The 19277-nt window shown below is 40.4% G+C and overlaps 1 protein-coding gene across 1 annotated transcript in view; it reads left to right on the plus strand.

Annotated features, from left to right (window-relative positions):
• The window catches only part of ATP9B (ATPase phospholipid transporting 9B (putative)), a 294182-nt gene that overhangs the window by 72053 nt on the left and 202852 nt on the right, over window positions 1-19277 (plus strand). The window contains exon 7 of the mRNA XM_017504545.2: window positions 6881-6914. Coding sequence (XP_017360034.2) covers window positions 6881-6914 — 34 coding nt within the window. The remainder of the gene's footprint in view (window positions 1-6880; window positions 6915-19277) is intronic.

The raw sequence follows: 19277 nt of genomic DNA on the forward strand, positions 1-19277 counted from the left end.
GCTGCAGGCAATGAGGAATATTCTGTAGAAATGGTATTTTACTTTGAATATAAACATATGAAACCTCTGAAAAAAGAGTCCACATTTTCATATGAAGCTGCTTTGTAAAGAAAATACATGTACTCCAATTACATTGCTGATTATTTAGTATTTTGGTAGTGTAATTTTCATTGTAAAAGATAAAAGTAAAAATTATCCTATAAAATTTTTTTATGATATTTTGAATTCTTTAATACCTACATTATATTTAATTGTGAATATTTAAAAGGATGTTTGCTGTATAGTATGTTTGTTTAAAAATAATCCTGTCAGGACCTATGTATCCATTGAGTGTTTTCATTCAAATTCATACTGACATCTAATTAAATGATGATGTTACTTAAAATTTGATGGCTTTTTTACATTTGCAATGTTATTCATCAATTCAGCAAATACTTATTTGCCACTTATTATTAATATGTTCCAGGCACTAATTGTTGCTTAAGATACAAAAGGGAGCAACCTTCACAGAGCTTATAGTCTATTGGTGGAAATGCATCCCTTGCTAGTTAGTAATAATCCTAATTCTATAGGTACTATACTCAGAAACGTTTGGGGCTATGTGGGCAGAGATAATTTTGCCTATTAAGTTGATGTGAACTTTGCAAAGAAAATGCTGTTTATATGACCTGAGCTTTCAAAGATACAAAGATGGAAAAGAAGTCATTGGCTAGAAGCCTGGCATGACCAAAGTGACTCAGACTCAGGTTTTTCCTGATTTCCAACAGTTTTTCTACAGTTTCTAGTTATGTGACCTTGTCAAGTGGACACACGTTTTCATCATCTCTGAAATGAGGGAGGTATATCAAGTAATATTTAGAGCTTCTTTCTGCCCTACATTCCTGACATTGTTGAATAAATAAACAGTAGTTTTTATAGGAAGCTAAGCATACTATTATTTTTATTAGAAACTCAGCATATGTCTTATTAATTCTAGTGTGAAAACTGTAGAAAGGACTAAATCAGATTTCAGAGTTGTTGATTTAATTTTTCTCTGTTTATAAACAACACACTTTTAAAAGGGACATTTTTGCCATGAGAAAGAAGAAAAATGTTTTCTCTTTCTACCAGTTACAGTTATGGTTATTTACACCATGAGATGAATTCTGCCGTAAACAGGAATTCAGCTCTACCCAATAATCAGGCGACCTCTGTACACTTGATACGTTTACTTTATTTTGTGTTGTCCCGTGTGAGTTTTTATTTTCCCAGCTGTGTCAGGGACTGGCTGTTTCCTTTTCCAAGCCACTTCCCTTTCCTCTTGGAAACACAACTAGACTCCCTTTGCTGCCCAGCTAGCTGGTCCCATGTCACTGAACTCTGGCCGAAGAGGGAGAGCCAAAAGTCTGTATGCCACGTCTAGCCCTGCCCCTAACTTGTCCTGCAGGCACCTGCTCTTCTCTTCGCCGTTGCTGGTTAGATGGTCATGACTAGGGCAGTCTTGGAAACTGCTTATTAAAGATGGGAAAGCTTCCATCAGCCTAGCGTCCTGAATGAATGTGTGGAATAGAGCCCCTCTCTTCCGTTACCAAGTGGACTCTATCTGGAAGAGGAATAAACTCCTATGGTTAAGTACTTTGATTTGCAAGGTTAGTCTTTTACAATAGCTGGTGTTTCCTTAACAGATTTGTCATCCTAATTGCTCTTCATCCTGGAGGCCTTATTACTAATTCTCTTTGCACGTGGCAGTATTTGCTTTTGAAAAGTTAATGCTTGTATTTTGAAGCCATCATTTGCCAATGTTGGAGTAGAATGTGCTCTTTTTTCCAGTCTTTCTGCTCTTAGCAATCGTGTGATAAGACCATTTAGGTGCTTTTACAGTCCGGTGGGTAGGCCGCCTTCATAGTTTGTCACATGCGAATGACTCACAGCATAGACTACTGAGTGGGAGAGCTCTGCTGAAAGGCTCATCTCCTCACCCACAGGCAGAGGCCAGAACAGATAACACTTGATCATGGATGTGTAGTCCTGTGCGTTGCTGGATTTGATTTGCTAATGTTTTGTTATGGGTTTGTTTTGCGTCTCAATTTACAAAGGATGTATTGGGCTGGGCGAGGTGGCTCACACCTGTAGTCCCAGCACTTTGGGAGGCTAAGGCGGGTGGATCACTTGAGGTTAGGCGTTCGAGACCAGCCTGGCCAACATGGCAAAACCCCGTCTCTACTTAAAAAACAAAAAATAAAAAAAAAAGATACAAAAATTAGCCAGGCATGATGGCACAGGCCTGTAAGTCCAGCTACTCCAGACACTGAGGCAGGAGAATCACCTGAACCCGGAAGGCAGAGGTTGCAGTGAGCGGAGATTGCACCACTGCACTCCAGCCTGGATGAGAGGGTGAAACTGCGTCTCAAAAAAAAAAAAAAAAAAAGATGTATTGGCTTATAGTTTTTGTTTTTTTCTTGTGTTACTTTTGTTTTGGTGCCAGAGTAATACTGGCCAGAGTAGAATGAGTTAAGAAGTGTTCTTTCTTCTGTTTTTTGGAAGAGTTTGTGAAGAATTATTATTCTTTGTTAAGTGTTTGATAGAATTCACCCATGAATCCCTCTGGGACTGGACTTTACTCTGATTTTTAAAAAATTACTAATTCAGTTTCTTTACTTGTTACGGGATTATTTGGATTGTCTATTTCTTTCCGAGTAGGTTTTGGTAATTTGTGTCTTTTTCAGAATTTGTCCACTTTATGTAGGTTATCTAATTTGTTGTCGTACAGTTGTTTTTAGGATTTCCTTATAGTTCTTTTTATTTCTGTAATGTTGATGCTAATGTAGCCTCCGTTGTTACTGATTTTGGTAATTGAACTCTTCTCTGTTTTTTTCCTTGGTCACTCTAGCTTAAAGGTTTGTCAATTTTGATGTTTTAAAATAACCAGCTTTTGGTTTTAATGATTTTTCTCAATTGTTTTTCTGTTCCTTATTTCATGTATTGGTTTCTATTTTTTATTGTTTTCTTCCTTCCACTTGTTTTCTGCTCAGTTTAGTCTCCTTTTTATAGTTTATTTAAGGTGGAAATAATTTATAGATTATTGATTTAAGGGTCTTTTTTAGTACAGGTGCTTATAACTACAAGTTTCCATCTGAGTACTATTTTTGCTGTATTTCATGAGGTTTGGTATGTTGTATTTTGTTTTCATACATCTCAAAATTATTTTCTAATTTCTTTGTTGATTCATTGCTTATTTATTTATTTTTAGTTTTTATTTTATTGTTTTTTATAGAGTCAGGGTCTTGTTTTGTTACCCAGGCTGGAGTGCAGTGACATGATTATGGTTCACTGTGATAATCACTGTAACCTTGAGCTCCTGGGCTTAAGCAGTTCTCCAGCCTCAGCCTCCCAGGTAGCTAGGAATACAGGCACATACCACCACACCTGGGTAATTTTTAAATTTTGTTGTAGAGACAGGCTGTATCTGTTGCTGTGCTGCCCAGGCTGGTCTCGACATCCTGGTCTCACGTGATCCTCCCACCTCAGCCTCGCACAGCACTGGGATTACAGGTGTGAGTCACCTTATCTGGCCTGATTCATTATTTGTTAATGAATATGAATTTCCACATATTTATAATTTTTTTGTTTTCCTTCTGTTACTGATTTCTAATTTGATTCCATTGTAGTTGGAGAACAGACTTTATGTGATTTCCATCCTTTTAAGTTTTATTCACATTTGTGAGATATCCCAACATGTTGGGTATCCTTGAGAACATTCTGCATGCACTTGAGAATCTCACGTCTACATTCTGCTCCTGTTGACTGGAATGTTCTATAGATTCTTGTTGTCGTTGGTCTTCAGCATTGTTCAATTCTTCCTTTTTTGTTCATCTTCAACCTAGTTGTCCTATCTATTATCGAAAGTGGAGTACTGAAGTTTATTACTATTTCTGTTACTGCATCTATTTTTCCTTCTAATCTGTCAGATTTTGATTCATGTATTTGAAGTTCTGCTGTTAGTTGTAAATATATTTGTTTTCTTGGTGGACTGACCCTTTTATCATTATAAAACGTCTTCAGCCATGCCACCTCTCTTTTGGTTACTGTTTGCACCTTTTTCTGTTGTCATACTTTCAACCTATTTGTGTCTTTGAACCCTGAGTATGTGTCTTGTAGACAGCATATAATTGCATTATGATTTTTCATTAATTCTGTCAATCTGTGCTTTTAAAAAAAATATCAGCTTTATTTAGCAAAATTTACATCCAGCAAAATCCACCCATTTAAAATCTAAGCAGGTATGTCCACTTGCTAATAATCATTATCTTCATCCGGATGAGCTCCCTTTGCCTGTTATCCTGCCTGATCAGCCCTGCAGACCTACATCTGTCCCTTCAGTGTCTCTTCTCATACCTGGCTGTAGAGCTCTAGCTGCGAAGGCCACGCAGGCATCTGACTGGAGCTCTGAATCAGTAGAGTTCACTGCGTAAGCCACAGTATCCCTGTTGACAAGGCCCGTTCTTGATGGTGGTCATTCCAACTTTCTTAGTGTTTCTCCTTTCTGCATTTATCACCTGTTCATTCACTCTCAGCCATCAGCCCTCCCGCCAGTCCCGCTGCTTTCAGCTACAGCTCCATTCCTTCTTCCTGTAGGCATAGAAACATGTCTCTACCCAGTCAGCAAAGACCACCCCTGGCCCGCAGTGACCCAACTTAGCTACCTAGCTACCATCCTGTCTCTGACCTTTGTTTTACAGCCAGACCTTTTGAATAAGATGTTTTTGTCATGACCTCATCCTACATCCCCTTGCTCTGTGAAACCTAAATGGCGTTTCTCAGGATCCTGTCCTAAGCACACCTAAGTTTGTGATCTACATTTCTTCCTGGGAAACTGTAACTTCATTCATGGCTTTATATCATCTGATTATACATCGGAGCCTGATGGGCAGTAGGTGGCACACTCAGAAGGTTCCATTGGTCTCCGCTTGTCGATTGGAACCTTTAATCCATTTCCATTTAGTATAATTACTGATAATGCAGAATTTACATCTGCAGTTTTGCTGTTTGTGTTCTGTGTGTCTTCCGATATTTTTGTGTGTGTCTGTTGCTCCATTACTACCTTCTTTTGTTTTAAATATTTTCTAATGTGCTGTTTTAATTCCCCATCATTTCTATTATAACATATTAAAAAAACTATTTTGTTAGTGATTGCCCCATGGATTTTAAATAACACAGCTCACTCTTAGCTAGGTTTAGTGTTTCTGTTGAATAAATGCTCGTGGAATTCTTTCAAGTCTTCGGTTATTTTTCAGAGTTCTGAAAAAGTTGTTTTGGCAGTTTTCACTAGTCTTCTCATTGCAGTTATGCAGAATTATATTTTCAGAGGTTTTTATACTGCCATCCTGCTTGCTTCACCTACTTACTTATGATCTATTTTACAAATGCGTATCCAGTGTAATGAATAACAAAATGCTTTAATTTGGGAGATGCTCTTTGGTATTATGCCCTTTTAACAATGTAATAGAAATATATGGAAGATAATATTCCAAATATGGAAACAGTTTTGGGTAATTAATTAAAAGGAAGAGATTATGTAGATTGTTAGAAGAAAAATTATGAACAGAGTCAAGCACTTTAAAGCTGAAAGATGTTTAGAAATGTTCACTTTTCAGAAGAGGAATCCCAGGGCTGGAAAATGTAAATGCTTTGCCTAAAATTATATGACTAATAGCAATTTGTGTGTGTGTGTGTGTGTGTGTGTGTATGTGTGTGTGTTTTCTTTTTGGTGGGGATCTTGCTTTGTTGCCCAGGCAACAAAGGTACAGTGGTGCGATCTTGGCTCACTGCAACCTCTACCTCCCAGGTTCCAGCGATTCTCCTGCCTCAGCCTCCTGAGTAGCTGGGACTCCAGGCACGCCACCATGCCTGGCTGATTTTTATATTTTTAGTAGAGACAGGGTTTTATCATATTGGCCAGGCTGGTCTTGTACTCCTGACCTCAAGCGATCATCTGCCTCCCTTGGCCTCTCAAAGTCCTGATATTATAGGCGTAAACCACTGAGCCCAGTCCCTAATAGCAATTTTGGAAATTCTTCTTCAACCTCTTAACAGTCTTTTCACTGCATCATTGTTAAGCCATAGTAAGAGAGAAAAATATAAACAAAATATTAGAACATTAGTAAAATGAGGTACTCTATTGTGTTAACCTCGGATAAATAACACTTTCAAATTGATGATGTTTTAAAACATTACTCTCTAATTTTGTCTTACATTCCATGTTGTAGGGAGAATTAATTACTCTTTGTAGTGGGGTGATACTTAATATTTTGAAGGTCATGGATCTCTTTGAGAATCTTAAGAATTATCACCTCGTTCCTCAGAAAAATGTACGCAATACATGCGTGCACTAGATTTTTAATTGTTCACATATCCCTGGGAGATTACTGATGCGTTGAAGTTAGGGTCCTGCTGTAGTTTGTTTTAACCTGTGCTTCTGTTTTCGTCCTTGGTTTTATTTTTTCTGTCAAATTTAAATTGTTAACGTAATAGTTACTCAAATGCAGATATTAAGAAGTCAGATTGTTTTTTCATGCTATTTTTTTCTCCTTATAAAATAGACCAAATAGCTTTCAAGCTGTGTAAAATTTGTGTTATAATACTGCTTTCAGTTAAGAACTCTTAGTTTTAGAAATTGTGTTTGTATGATTCTTAAGTAATTAAAGTTTTCTCATTGCCTAGTTTTCTGTTAACCACAAATGTACTGAATATTTGTATTTACTAACACTTTTAATATTGTATTGCTTTTTAGTTTCAGTTTGAAAAAATTTTATAATATATTCTTCATTATAGTAAGAATATTTTAAATCTTGGACATGATGGAAGTCCTAAGTATTAATGTGTCCAACATACCCGAGCTTGAACACTGGCAGCCAGGTGCTTGTTGGTGCAGCATGGTGAGTTGCTCATGGCATTGCACTGACTCGGTATTAGCACAGAGTATTCTTTTGGGCTGTGAGCTGGTTGTTTAGAATGTAAATGAAGATGTTGATGGATCTGGTGACTGATGGCTTAAATTCCAATTAATCAATTGCTTCATCACTTTCTTAATTCAGATCAAATATCTCCAGAGTGCACACAATTCTTTTAGTGGTATTAAGAGAAATGAATGCTTTCGAACTAATTTTCATCAATCTCTTATAAATGCCAATATCTTTTTCACTTGTCTCCTAAGTGATGACATTATACTTTAAGTGTTTGGGACATATTATAGTACCTCAGCTGTCACTTGTTAGTGAGATGAGGGGTGGTTAAATGACACTGTACTCATCCACATGATCTCTGTCGTGCTATTTGTCTTGTTTCCAGCTTGAAAATTGCATGCAGAGTCATTAAATCATATAAATGATTTAAAAATTAAGCTTAATGGCAAACGATCTGGTATTATAAATGCAAAGTCAATGCCTATCTTTCCTTTGTTAGCCATATAATCTAGCCCGTCTCTTTGAGAGCTACTGGATTTGTGAGCTGTTGTAGGAAGTCTGCTAATATTGCAGGGTGAATTATGTGATATGACAGACTCGTGCTGCAGCGATGTCCAATCAGTTACTTCAGCACACCTGATGCACCCTCCTATGTGACACGTATACAAGTTGATCTTAATTTGTCATTAAGCCTGTCCTTTCCTGTCAACTCTTGTCAATTGTATGAAATAAAATCAAGTATTCAGTAGCAGTCTGTAATAGTATATAAGCAGGCCAATTTAATAATACATTTTGCTGAGCCTTAGCTGGTGTCAGTGTAGCAAGTGTTTTCTGTTAAAAAGTTATTAGATACAGTACTTGTGAAATAAGTCAAGCTGGCCATACTTCTGATTTTGCTACAGTTCATTCTTTCTCTCTCTTTAATTCACTTCAGTTACTGCAAGGTTAGTATTTTTAACTATACTTGAGTAAAAGTAATAACATGTCATTTTTCTCAAAGTTTTAAAAACAGCATATGATTTAACATGAGGCATGTCTTTTTAAACAAAGGCAGCTATTTTTTCAGTGTTTAATAAGTCCACAGAAATTTACATACTCATTTTACTTTTAGAAACACAGAATGCAGAAAATGTATGAGACTCCAGAGTTTCTCACATGTTTTTTCTTTATGTAATAGAAAATCTAGAGCAGAGTAAATGGCATTGACATCTCATAGATGTGTCAGAGTCCATTTTACGTTACTTTTATATTTTATATCAGGATATTTACACATACATAGATTAAGGGGAAAATTCAGTCTTGAAAAAAACTGAACTTTAAAATAATATACACTTTCTTGTACTGTGTCCTAGTTGAAACCAGTGAGCTTGTGTAATGTATTTCTTATTATAGTGCTTTTGACAAATAACCCATAACATGATTTATTTAGATGTGTGTGTGTGTACTCAGTTTCCTAAGTAGCTAGGACTACAGGTTCACTCCACCACGTCCCACTGATTTTTTATTTTTTGTGTAGTTGGGGTTTTGCCATGTTACCCAGGCTTATCTTGCACTTCTGGGCCCAAGCCATTCTCATGTCTTGGCTTCCTAAAGTGTTGGGGTTACAGGCATGTGCCACTGTGCCCGGCCTTGTAATTTTTAAAGTATATGTAATCAGATGACATTATCTCAGATATAACTTTAATTGATAAAGTGGACAACTGGAGAATCTTTTCATGGCTCTTGATCTTTTTGTGTCTCCCAGATTCCATTTCAACAATGATAGTGCCCCTATTACAGGGTAGTTAAAAGGATTACAAATAAGATTGGTGAGGCAATTTCATACATAGGGCACATTTAGGCACTGAGTTGCTAGAAGCTACAATTAGTTGAAAATGCGTCAGCTAGGAGAGAAAACTATTTAATATTTGCATAGAGGAAGAGACCACAAGAATGCTCAGTGGCATGGGGAAATACTTGTAGGAGGTTCAGAGGGGGAAATGAGGGCATTATGGTTGTGGATTTGTGTGGACATTTTAGTGTAGAATGTTCTGTGGAAAGGGTGGGCTGGACTAAGCCATGTGAAGATCTATTTTTACATGATCTACTACCATGATATGAGTTCCCAGTATATGGCACTCATGACAGTCTTTCATATATTTTCCATGAAATTTTACAACATAACTCCAAGGCAAGTCTTATACAGATTAAAAAAACCTGAGTTGTAACAAGGTAAAGTTATTTGAAAGGGAGCATTGAGTAGTCAGTTACAGGGCTGGTGTTCAGCTTCTGAGCGGCTCTACCTACTGTGTTATTATGCCAGCTTTGGGATGGAAGCTCCAGAGCAGGCGGTCTCTCCTCTAGCACTATTGATGCGTTGGGCCCAGTATGTCTGTGTTGTTGTGGGTGGGTCTGTCTTCTGAACTGCTGGATGTTGATAATATTCTTATGCTCATTCCACCAGAAGTCTGTAGCATTCCCCTACTTCCTTTCCAGCTATGAAAACCAACAGTGTCTCTAGAAGTTGCCAAATATAAATTGTCCCTAGTTGAAAACCTATAGAGGGCTTTTCACCCATTGAAGAGAATCTCTAAAATTAACCTTAATTGTTCAGTTATTTACCTTTAGGAATACTTGTTTTAATATTTTTCAGAGACCTTCTTTCTCAGTGAGAACAGATTGAGTCTGCCGAAATTGAGCCATGGCCTATTATCTTCCTTTGTATCCCAGTCTGTGTGCAGGAGCTCTGCTCTAAGTCCATGCAGCCAAAAAGTCAGGGACTCTGCCTTCTTGCACTTCCTAATCTATGGCTACAGCCCCACCCAGGAGGGGCTGGCCATGGTTCTTATTTTCCCCAGACCCATGTGCAGAAGCCCAGTTCCTGACAGGCTTGGCCCAGGGCACTAACATAAAAGTAAGCTAAAGTGGACTAGATTCTAGACTCTACCTGGGCTCCTGAGCATTCTATCCCAATGAGTCCCAGCCCAGCAGCTTGTAAGGCAGAGCCGACAGTGCTGGAGGGGCTACCCCACAACCCCATCCCAAGTGCCCACTTGACAAGCTGAGTGTCACTCCTGGTAGAGCTGCCTGCTGTCCTGCCCCCAGTTCCAATGCAGCACTCCAGAGGTTCTGCCCAGCGAGAGAGATAGGCCTTAAGGACTGAGATGTCTGCAGCTTTACCCATAGACTTTGTTTGAAAGCTAGCTTGGCAGAGTTCATTTCTGAAGATCTTGTTGAGAACACTGGAGAGCTTGGTGGCCACCAGTTCACAGGGCAGAAACAGCAACCCAGCCGGACGCTTTGTGGAGAGTCCTGGATCCAACCTATCCTGGGGCGGGGCAGCTGTATGGATGTGCTAGGCTGCTCTCACAATCAGCTAGAGTGGGACTCAGGGCAAATGTGAAAGGATTCCTTGGGTGACGAACAGCCCTTCATGATGCCAGAGCTCACTGACCCAAAGGCTTACTTACAGCCTCTAAGCTGGCTAAATGATGCATGGTCCTTTGTCCCCATGGTGAGTCCCACAATGCTGAGCTTACATGTGACATCACAGGCATCCCTGTTGGGCTGGAAGATGGTTTGTGAACCCAAGGTGATGGTCCCAGGAGTTAATGGAGAAGACCTCCAAGCCACCCATCCGTGACTGAACATAGACAAAATTGTGAACTCCCTGAATTGTGAGAGGTCTCCAAGCCACACACAGCCAGTGGTAAAGAGTGGAAGTCCAACTAGCTAAGCCAGCTTAAGCAACACCTTTTCTCACAGGATCTTTGGGGTGTTGCTTTTCCAGCCAGAAACATCTGTGGCTGGTGGCACCTTTGTCCGAGTTTTGCTCAGACTCGCAAGGCTCATTCTACCTATTTGGCCCAGCAGGCTTTGCTGGATTGTGCTGCTTGTGCGGATCCCGTGCTGAGGGTGAGCAAAGGGTGTGTGAGTGAGCGCAGGGTCTGGCCCCTGCACACAGCCAGTCATGCCGGCTGTGGCAGGGCAGGCAGCTTCAGATGCTGGCTGTGTGCGAGGCTGTGGCTGAACCAGGTGCTCTGTAAGCGGTTTCTACTGCCGGCACCAGGAAACATGGTGGCCCCAGGAGGGTTGGAGATTCCAGGAACTGCAGAGCCCCAAAGATGACGTCACAGCTCTGGCTCAGTGAGCCGTTAGGTCTGGGCTCCCTGAAGGGCCACAGCTCTTCTCTCCTTACTGCTTGTAATGTGGCTAGTGGGAGGGTGTGTTTCAGCCCTGTTTGTGTTATAGGTATTTCATTTCTCCCATTCAGCAGAAGTTCTTGTCCTGTGTCCAGGAAGAACGAGGTACACAGACAACTGGAGGGTAAGCAAGGCAAAGAGGTGCTTTATTGAGCAACAGTACAGCTCTCAGGAGACTCTAAGTGGGCAGCTCCTCTCCACAGGCACGTCATCCTGATGAGAGCAGCTCTTTGTGGAGAGGAGACCCAGAGTCAGTACCTCTTATCAACAGGCAGGTCGTCCCATCAAGTGTGCAGCCCTCAGCAGAGAGGGGACTTGGAGTTGGTAGGTTCTATCCACAGGCAGATTGTCTCGTGGAGTGTGCAGCCCTCAGAGTAGAGGGCACCTGGAGTAAGTAGCCCCTTTTCACAGCTGGCAGTCCCAGTTTTGGTGTAAGTCTGGCCAAAGCTGGGTTTTTTATAGGCTCAGAAGAGAGGAAGTACATGCTGCTTGGTCCATGGGCAGCCGTGGGCTGGCCTGGAAAGAGTACCATCTGATTGGCTGTGTGGTCATCGATGAAGTCCTCCCAGCAGTGGACTTCACCTGTAACTGGCAGCCGGGCCCCCAGACTTCAGGTTGTTCCTGGCGTGAAGGTGGGGTTTCACTGGGGACCTGCTCATTTTTTTCCCAGGAAGCTGTCTGACTCCCACCATCAACTTCCAGAGATGGCACCCAGGCTGTTTGTGCCAAGGGGTGCTTGCAAACCTGAACTGAGCCACCCTTCTGCACTTGTTGGCACCCAAATTCTGGAGGGGGGCCAAGCCAGCAGAGTGCCAGGCATGTCAGCACTGCCCTGAGCACATGCATACCTGCCAACTCGGAAGGGGATGGGGATCTTGCCAGTTCAGTGGAGCTTGCAGCGCCGGACACTCCTCCCTGACTGCAGGTGGTGTCTTCCCAGCTGCCACTCCAGAGGGGCCACCGCTGCCGTCACATTGACCAGAAAGTGGTTTATATGGAGCCAGGAGCAACCTCTGGAAGGCCAAGAAAAATGGAGACTTGGCGGTGGAGTTCAGCCTGGCGACTGCAGAGTCTGAGCAGGGGGTTCGTGGCTGCATCCTGCAGAGGGATAGATTTCCTAGTAGTAGTTCAGCCTAGTGACTATAAAAATAAACAAATGACTAAAACAACAAACAACCTAAATACACTTTTTTTTTTTTTTTTTAATATTTGTGTACTGCAGTTAGAACTGTTCAGTAAGTCAACTCCTGGTTGAAGTGCTGAGGTGGGGGACTGAGCTGTATGTTCTTGTATAACAGGGACTTGGAGTCAGATGGATCTAATCATGGCACTCTTCACTCACTTGGGAGACCTTGGGGTACTTTACCTCCAACCCTAAAATAGGGACAGTTTTTCCTTCTTTCTCACAGGACATCAGATATTGTAGACAGGCCATGACTGGCACCTCCTAAGTAGATGCTTCGTAAATATTAGTAACCTTCCCCTTTTTTGGGGGAGAAAGAAGTGACTTTCCATTAGACATGTGTAACTCCATACACTTTTTGAACAAGGGGTAGTTGTGGGCAACTTTGGAGTACAGTATGGGATAAATTCCATCGCTCCTTCCTTAATGTGGAGAGGTATGTCTGTTTGTCCCCTGACAGCCTGTGGCAGCAGTTTGGGGGAAGGGTGCTAGTATTAAATCTCTCCCCTGCCTCATTCTCCCTGCCATGTTACCGCTGTCCTTCTCCCTCCTCACCAGCCCCTATTGTTCTCCCTCATCTTGGCCCTTGGGCCTTTGAGGTTCGTGACAGAAAAGAGCATTATGCCTGTGGAGGCAGCATGCTGCCTCATTGAGGAGACTTTGAGAAGACCTGATAGAGGCTGTTGTTGGTTGTCTTCTACTTCCTGTGTGATGTACACAGGCGTGTTCCTATGACAGGTCCCTCGAGGGCTTCCACCCTGTCTCTGGAGTGAGACTTGCCATACCCTCCAAATTGTGAACAGTGAGTTTTATTGATGATTTTTGAGGCTGGACTTTTTGTACAGTCAACCCCATACTATTAATAAATCCTTCTAGAACCTCTTCTTTTCTCTTTCACATTTGATTGTCTTGTTAAACTGTCACTTAACACTGTTAAGGTCAGTAGGAAACTTGGTAGCTAGAGTAGTGCTTTCCATGTATTAGGTGTTCAGTAAATATTGGTTAAATATGTGAGCACATGCTCTGTGTCCCTTGTGTTGAGCTGACTGAGCTAAGACCATCTCTTCCTCTGGACACGGAAAGTCCAGGAGCTCAGTTATGGCTGACCTTGGCTGCTGAGGTAGGGAGAAGCTGCAGCCGGCCAGTAATTTTCATGCAGTGGTTCTGTCAGATGAGCACGAGCTCATGTCAGGCACTCCCCAGAGCTACCCTGGGCCCGAGTGGCATCGATTCCTAGTGTGATTTTGAATGAAATTGATAAATGGGAGCAAACACTGATAAACAGGATGGGGAACCCTACCTAGAATGACAAGGGGAGCAAAGAAAAATTAAGATGAGCCTTCTCCTCTGTAGGTGTGGAAGTAGTTACAGTGTACTTCCTGTAGTGCAGTGTTTAGAGGTTAACTCCAGTTACTTGCATGGTTTATCTCTTTACTGCAAACACCAAATGTTTGAGTCACACTTTTAGGTTGATCTTTGTTTAATTTGAATGTGTTTTAAAAACAGATTTTTAATCTCTAGATTTGTAATATGATTTTTATGCCATTCTGTAGAATTTGTTTGGGAAAGCATCTTAACATATTTTTTAGGTTTCTGGAATCAAATTTTAGATTATGTTGAAATTGTTGTTTCTGAGTTTCTGGAAACAGAAACTTCCACCAGTTTCTGGAAAGGCTGGTGTGTAAAGACCCTTTTCTGGTCCAGCATAGTGTCAGAGGTCTCCTCCATATTAGAGTAGTTCATCTGCTGAGCTACTTGGTTATAAGCATTAGTCAGTATAATACCAAGTTCTGAATACCAGACTCTACTTGATTGTGACCCCAAATTTATTCAGTCTATGAGGTTGTAGGCACTAAAGCACATAGTACTCACTGTCTGAATCTTGCTTTAAAAATTTGGAGGAAAAACCATTTTCTTCCCTGGTTTCTTGTTTTTGTCTTGGCTGTGCTGTGCAGCCTTACATGGTATGGTTCAGAATCTTTCTAGATTTTCTCAGTTCATACATGAACGATTCTTTGCCAGTGCGCATATTTTGTTTAGTCTAATTGATGTCACCTTTTCCCTGTAGTGTTAAATAACTTTGTTACTTCAAAACAATTAAAATTCAAGGTTTGAAGGTGTATTTGAAATATTTGAAACTTGATAGAGCTTTTTTTATTAAAGATCTATTTTTAAAAAATACATATTCTTTAAATCTGATAGTTGCTTCAACACCATTGAAGAATATTAGCACTGCTGAAATTTTGTTCATTTCCAAAATTTAAGACTGTTCATGTTTGAGAAAAGGTATTATGAAAAAATTCACTTGTGAAATGTGAAATTTTTATACCAGCATAGTTAAGTAGATACATGTTAATAGGAAAGATAGATTGCAGTTGTATTAGCAGCCTAAATTGAGAGCTTTTGATTTGCTATTTAAAACTTGTTTTTAGAGTGAACACCTTTTTAAAAAAATACCTTTTATATTGAAATAATTAGTGACTCCTGGGAAGTTGCAAAGATAGTACAGGGAGATCCTGTGTGTCTCCTTCACCCGGATTCCCCCAGTGGTTGAAAACTTAACATGTAGTAGAATATCAGACCAGGATATTGACACTGGTGCAGTGTGTGCGCATAGGGCTGTGTTATTTCGAGTGTAGGTTCCTATCACCACCAGTGCAGTCAAGGTGCAGAACTGTTGTACCACTGTGAGGATCTCCCTCACACTAGCCCTGTGGGCTCAGCCATCCCTCTGCTCCCAGCAGCCCTCACCCTGAGCAACCATGAATTTGTTCTCTATTTCTACAAATTTGTCATTTCTCAAGTGTTATATAAATGAAATAAACCATTCATGACCTTTGGAGACTCTTCGTACTTAGCACAAAACCCTTGAGATCCATCCAAGTTGTTGTGTATATGAATAATTCATTCCTTTTTTACTGCTAACTAGGATTTCATGGATGGATGTGCCACAGCATTTTTTAAACCATTCATGGTTGATTGGAGTTTTCTTGTTGTTTATAGGTTTTTGTTATAAATAAAGCTGCTTTGAATAATTATGTACAGCTTTTTTTGTGGACATAAGTTTTTTAATTCTCCAGATCCGTGTTCAGAAATGGGGTTGCTGGGCATTATGGTAATTATATGCTTATTTTAAGACCGACAATCTCTTTTCCAGAGTTACTGTTTTCTTTTGTTTTACATTCCCACCAGCAGTGCCTGGGACATCTAGTTTTGCCGCATCTGGCCGATGTGTGGTGGTGTGTGTAGCAGTACGTCATCGTGGTTTGCATGTGCCGTTTTGTCATGGCTGGTGACATTGAGTGTGTTCTCACTGTGTGTTTGCCATCCGCAGGACTCTTTGGTGCAGTGTCTTTTCATGTCTTTTGCCCGTTTTCTAATTGGAATGAACAATTGATATTGAGAGTTCTTTATATATTCTGCATATGAGTTCTTTGTCAGATATGTGGCTTACAAATGCATTTTTTTGTAGTTTGTCTTTTCATCTTCTGCAAGGATCTTTAAATATTCAAAATATTTAATTTTGTCAAAGTCCAGTTAATCTTTTTTGTTTTCTTTTATGGGCCTTTGATGTCCTGTTTAGGAACTCAGCTTTCAGCCCTATGCCCTGAGGATTTTGTGTGTGTGTCCAAAAAATTTTATGTTTAGATCTATGATCTGTTTTGAGTTAATTATTTTATAAGATGTAAGGTTTGGGGTTGTTGGGCTATGTATATCCCAATGTTCTAGCATCATTTATTTTGAAGACTCTATTCTCCATAAATTGCTTTTGTGAATGCATCAAAATTACCTGCCATACTTGTATGCTGTAGGGACTCTCTCTGGGATCTTTATTTTGTTCCACTGATCTGTATTTCTGTTCCTTCTCCAGTATTAAACAGTCTTGATTACTGCAGCTTTCTGATAAGTCTTAAAATCTGGTAGGCTGATTTCTCCCATTTTTTTATTCCTTTTTTCCTCCCACATTGTTTTAGCTGTTCTAAACAATTTTTAGCTGTTTTAAACAACGTTGCCTTTCTCTACACATTTTAAAATAATCTTGCCTATATCTTTAAAAAAAAGTCTTCATGGGACTATGATAGTCATCTGCACCTATTGTTTATGGGTGGCCAGGTTCTTCTGTTGCTAGTCTGAGATAGAAGGGGTGAGGTGAAAACCGAGGAAATCACCACTGTCCTTTCTTGATACCTGAGGACTCTACCCTAGCTAGACTGCATGTTTTTCTCTGTCTTCCAGAATCATCATCGTTTTAAAAAATGTACTGTTCAGCATTTTTTGCTATAGTTTATAAGAATAGGAAAGAGTACATCTGCTTTATCTTTCTGGAAGTAAAATTCCCTGAAAGGTTGTATTCATTTTCTGTTTTCTAAATTGGATCTTAAACTTTATTGTAGGAATTTTCACTGCATGAAGTGTAATGGACTGCTGTACCCCCACTGCCTCCTGTAACACTTCTCATTAATTGACCAGTCTTGTTTCATCCGTGTGTCTCATTTGGATGAAATCCTGTGTGTAACATGATTGCATTAACAAATTCAGCATTTACAAATTACAACCACAATTCCATTATCATACCATCAACTACTGAACATGGATTTCTTAGATTAACACTTGGTGAGTCTCCCAGTTTCTGATAGTCTTACACACCTCTTCCTACCGTTGATCTGTCCCAGTCAGGATGTGGGGCCCTCCTCTTGTACTCGGTACATGTGTCCCTCAAATCTGTTTTCACCTAAAACAATTCCTTTCCTTCTTTGTATTTTGTTTCTTGAGAAAACAGGGTTATTGGACATAGAGAATATCTGATATTCTAGATTTGTGTGAGCGCATACACACAACTGTGTTATTAATTAATGCATTCCTTTATTTCCTGTATTTTTGTTAACTGGTAGTTGGATCTAAAGGGTTGATTATACTCATTTTCAATTTTCTTTTAGTTTTTCTTTTTTCTTTTTTTTGGTTAATCCAGAATCTACAAAGAACTAAAACAGATTTACAAGAAAAAAAAACAAATAAACTCATCCAAAAGTGGGCAAAGGATATGAATAGACACTTTACAATAGAAGACATAGATCATACATGAGGCCAACAAACATGAAAAAATGCTCATCATCACTAGTAATTAGAGAAATGCAAATCAAAACCACACTGAGATACCATCTCACACCAGTTAGAATGGTGATCATCAAAAAATCTGGAGACAACAGATGCTGGAGAGGATGTGGAGAAATAGGAACACTTTTACACTATTGGTGGGAATGTAAATTAGTTCAATCATTGTGGAAGACAGTTTGGCGATTCCTCAAGGACCTAGAAATAGAAATTCCATTTGACCCAGCAATCCCATTACTGGGTATATACCCAGAGGATTATAAATCAGTCTTTTATAAAGACACATGCACACATATGTTCATTTCGGCACTGTTTATAATAGCAAAGACCTGGAACCAACCCAAATGCCCATCGATAATAGACTGGACAAGGAAAATGTGCCACTTATATACCATGGAGTACTATGCAGCCATAAAAAATGATGAGTTCGTGTCCTTTTAGGGACGTGGATGAACCTGGAAACCATCATTCTCAGCAAACTGGCACAAGAACAGAAAATCAAACACCGCATGTTCTAACTCATAGGTGGGTGTTGAGCAATGAGAACACATGGTCACAGGGAGGGGAGCATTACACACGGGTCTGCTGGTTGAGGGGGCTAGGGAAGGGACAGCAGGGGGTGGGGAGTTTGGGGAGGGATAACACGTGGAGAAATGCCAGATATAGGTGAGGGGTGATGGAGGCAACAAACCGCATTGCCGTGTTTGTATCTGTGCAACAGTCCTGCATGATCTGCTCGTGTACCCCAGAACCTAAAGTACAATTTAAAAAAAAAGAATACTGCATCAACGCTCCTATATAGTCCGGTTTCTAACTCTAGGCAGATGTCTAGATGTCCCTCTTCTAGTGATGAATAGATACAGGTGCTATCAACTGGTCTTCGCAGTATAAAATTCTCCATCATACCAGGTGCTGCACCTGCGTAGGGCCACAGGAATATGTGAAAGATCAGTTTGGCTTCATTAACTATGAAGTAGGAGATAGCAAGAAGCTCTTTTTCCATGTGAAAGAAGTTCAGGATGGCATTGAGCTACAGGCAGGAGATGATGAGGTGGAGTTCTCAGTGATTCTTAATCAGCGCACTGGCAAGTGCAGCGCCTGTAATGTTTGGCGAGTCTGTGAGGGCCCCAAGGCTGTTGCAGCTCCTCGACCTGATTGGTTGGTCAATCGCTTGAAGAACATCACCCTGGATGATGCCAGTGCTCCTTGCCTAATGGTTCTTCATCAGCCACGGGGACCAGATAATTCAATGGGGTTTGGTGGAAAGAAAGATCCGTCAAGCTGGTGTCATTGACTAACCACATCCACAAAGCACATCATTAATCCACTATGATCAAGTTGGGGGGAGTCTGGTGAAGGGTTCTGAATATCTCCCTCTTCATCCCTCCCAAAATCTGGAATGCTTATTCTATTGAGCTATTACACCAGTTTTAACACCTTCCTTGTGTTATGTTTAAAAATAAATAAATAAATTTAAGAAAACCATTTTAAAATAAAAAATAAAAAAATAATAAAAAAAAGCTCACACCTGTAATCCCAGCACTTTGAGAGGCCGAGGCAGGTGGATCACCTGAGGTCAGGAGTTTGAGACCAGCCTGGCCAACATGGTGAAACCTTATCGCTACTAAAAATACAAAAATTAGCTGGGCATGGTGGTGTGCACCTGTAATCCCAGCTACTCAGGAGGCTAAGGCATGAGAATTGCTTGAACCCAGGAGGTGGAGGCTGCAGTGAGCCAAGATCATGCTACTGCACTCTAGCCTGGGCAACAGAGTGAGACTCTGTCCCAAAAAAAAAAAAAAAGTTCTTCATCAGCCTTTCACCAGATGTTACCAGCCATTGATTCTGTCTAGGTCCATT

This window comes from Cebus imitator, unplaced genomic scaffold, assembly GCF_001604975.1.
Source record: "Cebus imitator isolate Cc_AM_T3 unplaced genomic scaffold, Cebus_imitator-1.0 Scaffold324, whole genome shotgun sequence".
NCBI lineage: Eukaryota > Metazoa > Chordata > Mammalia > Primates > Cebidae > Cebus > Cebus imitator.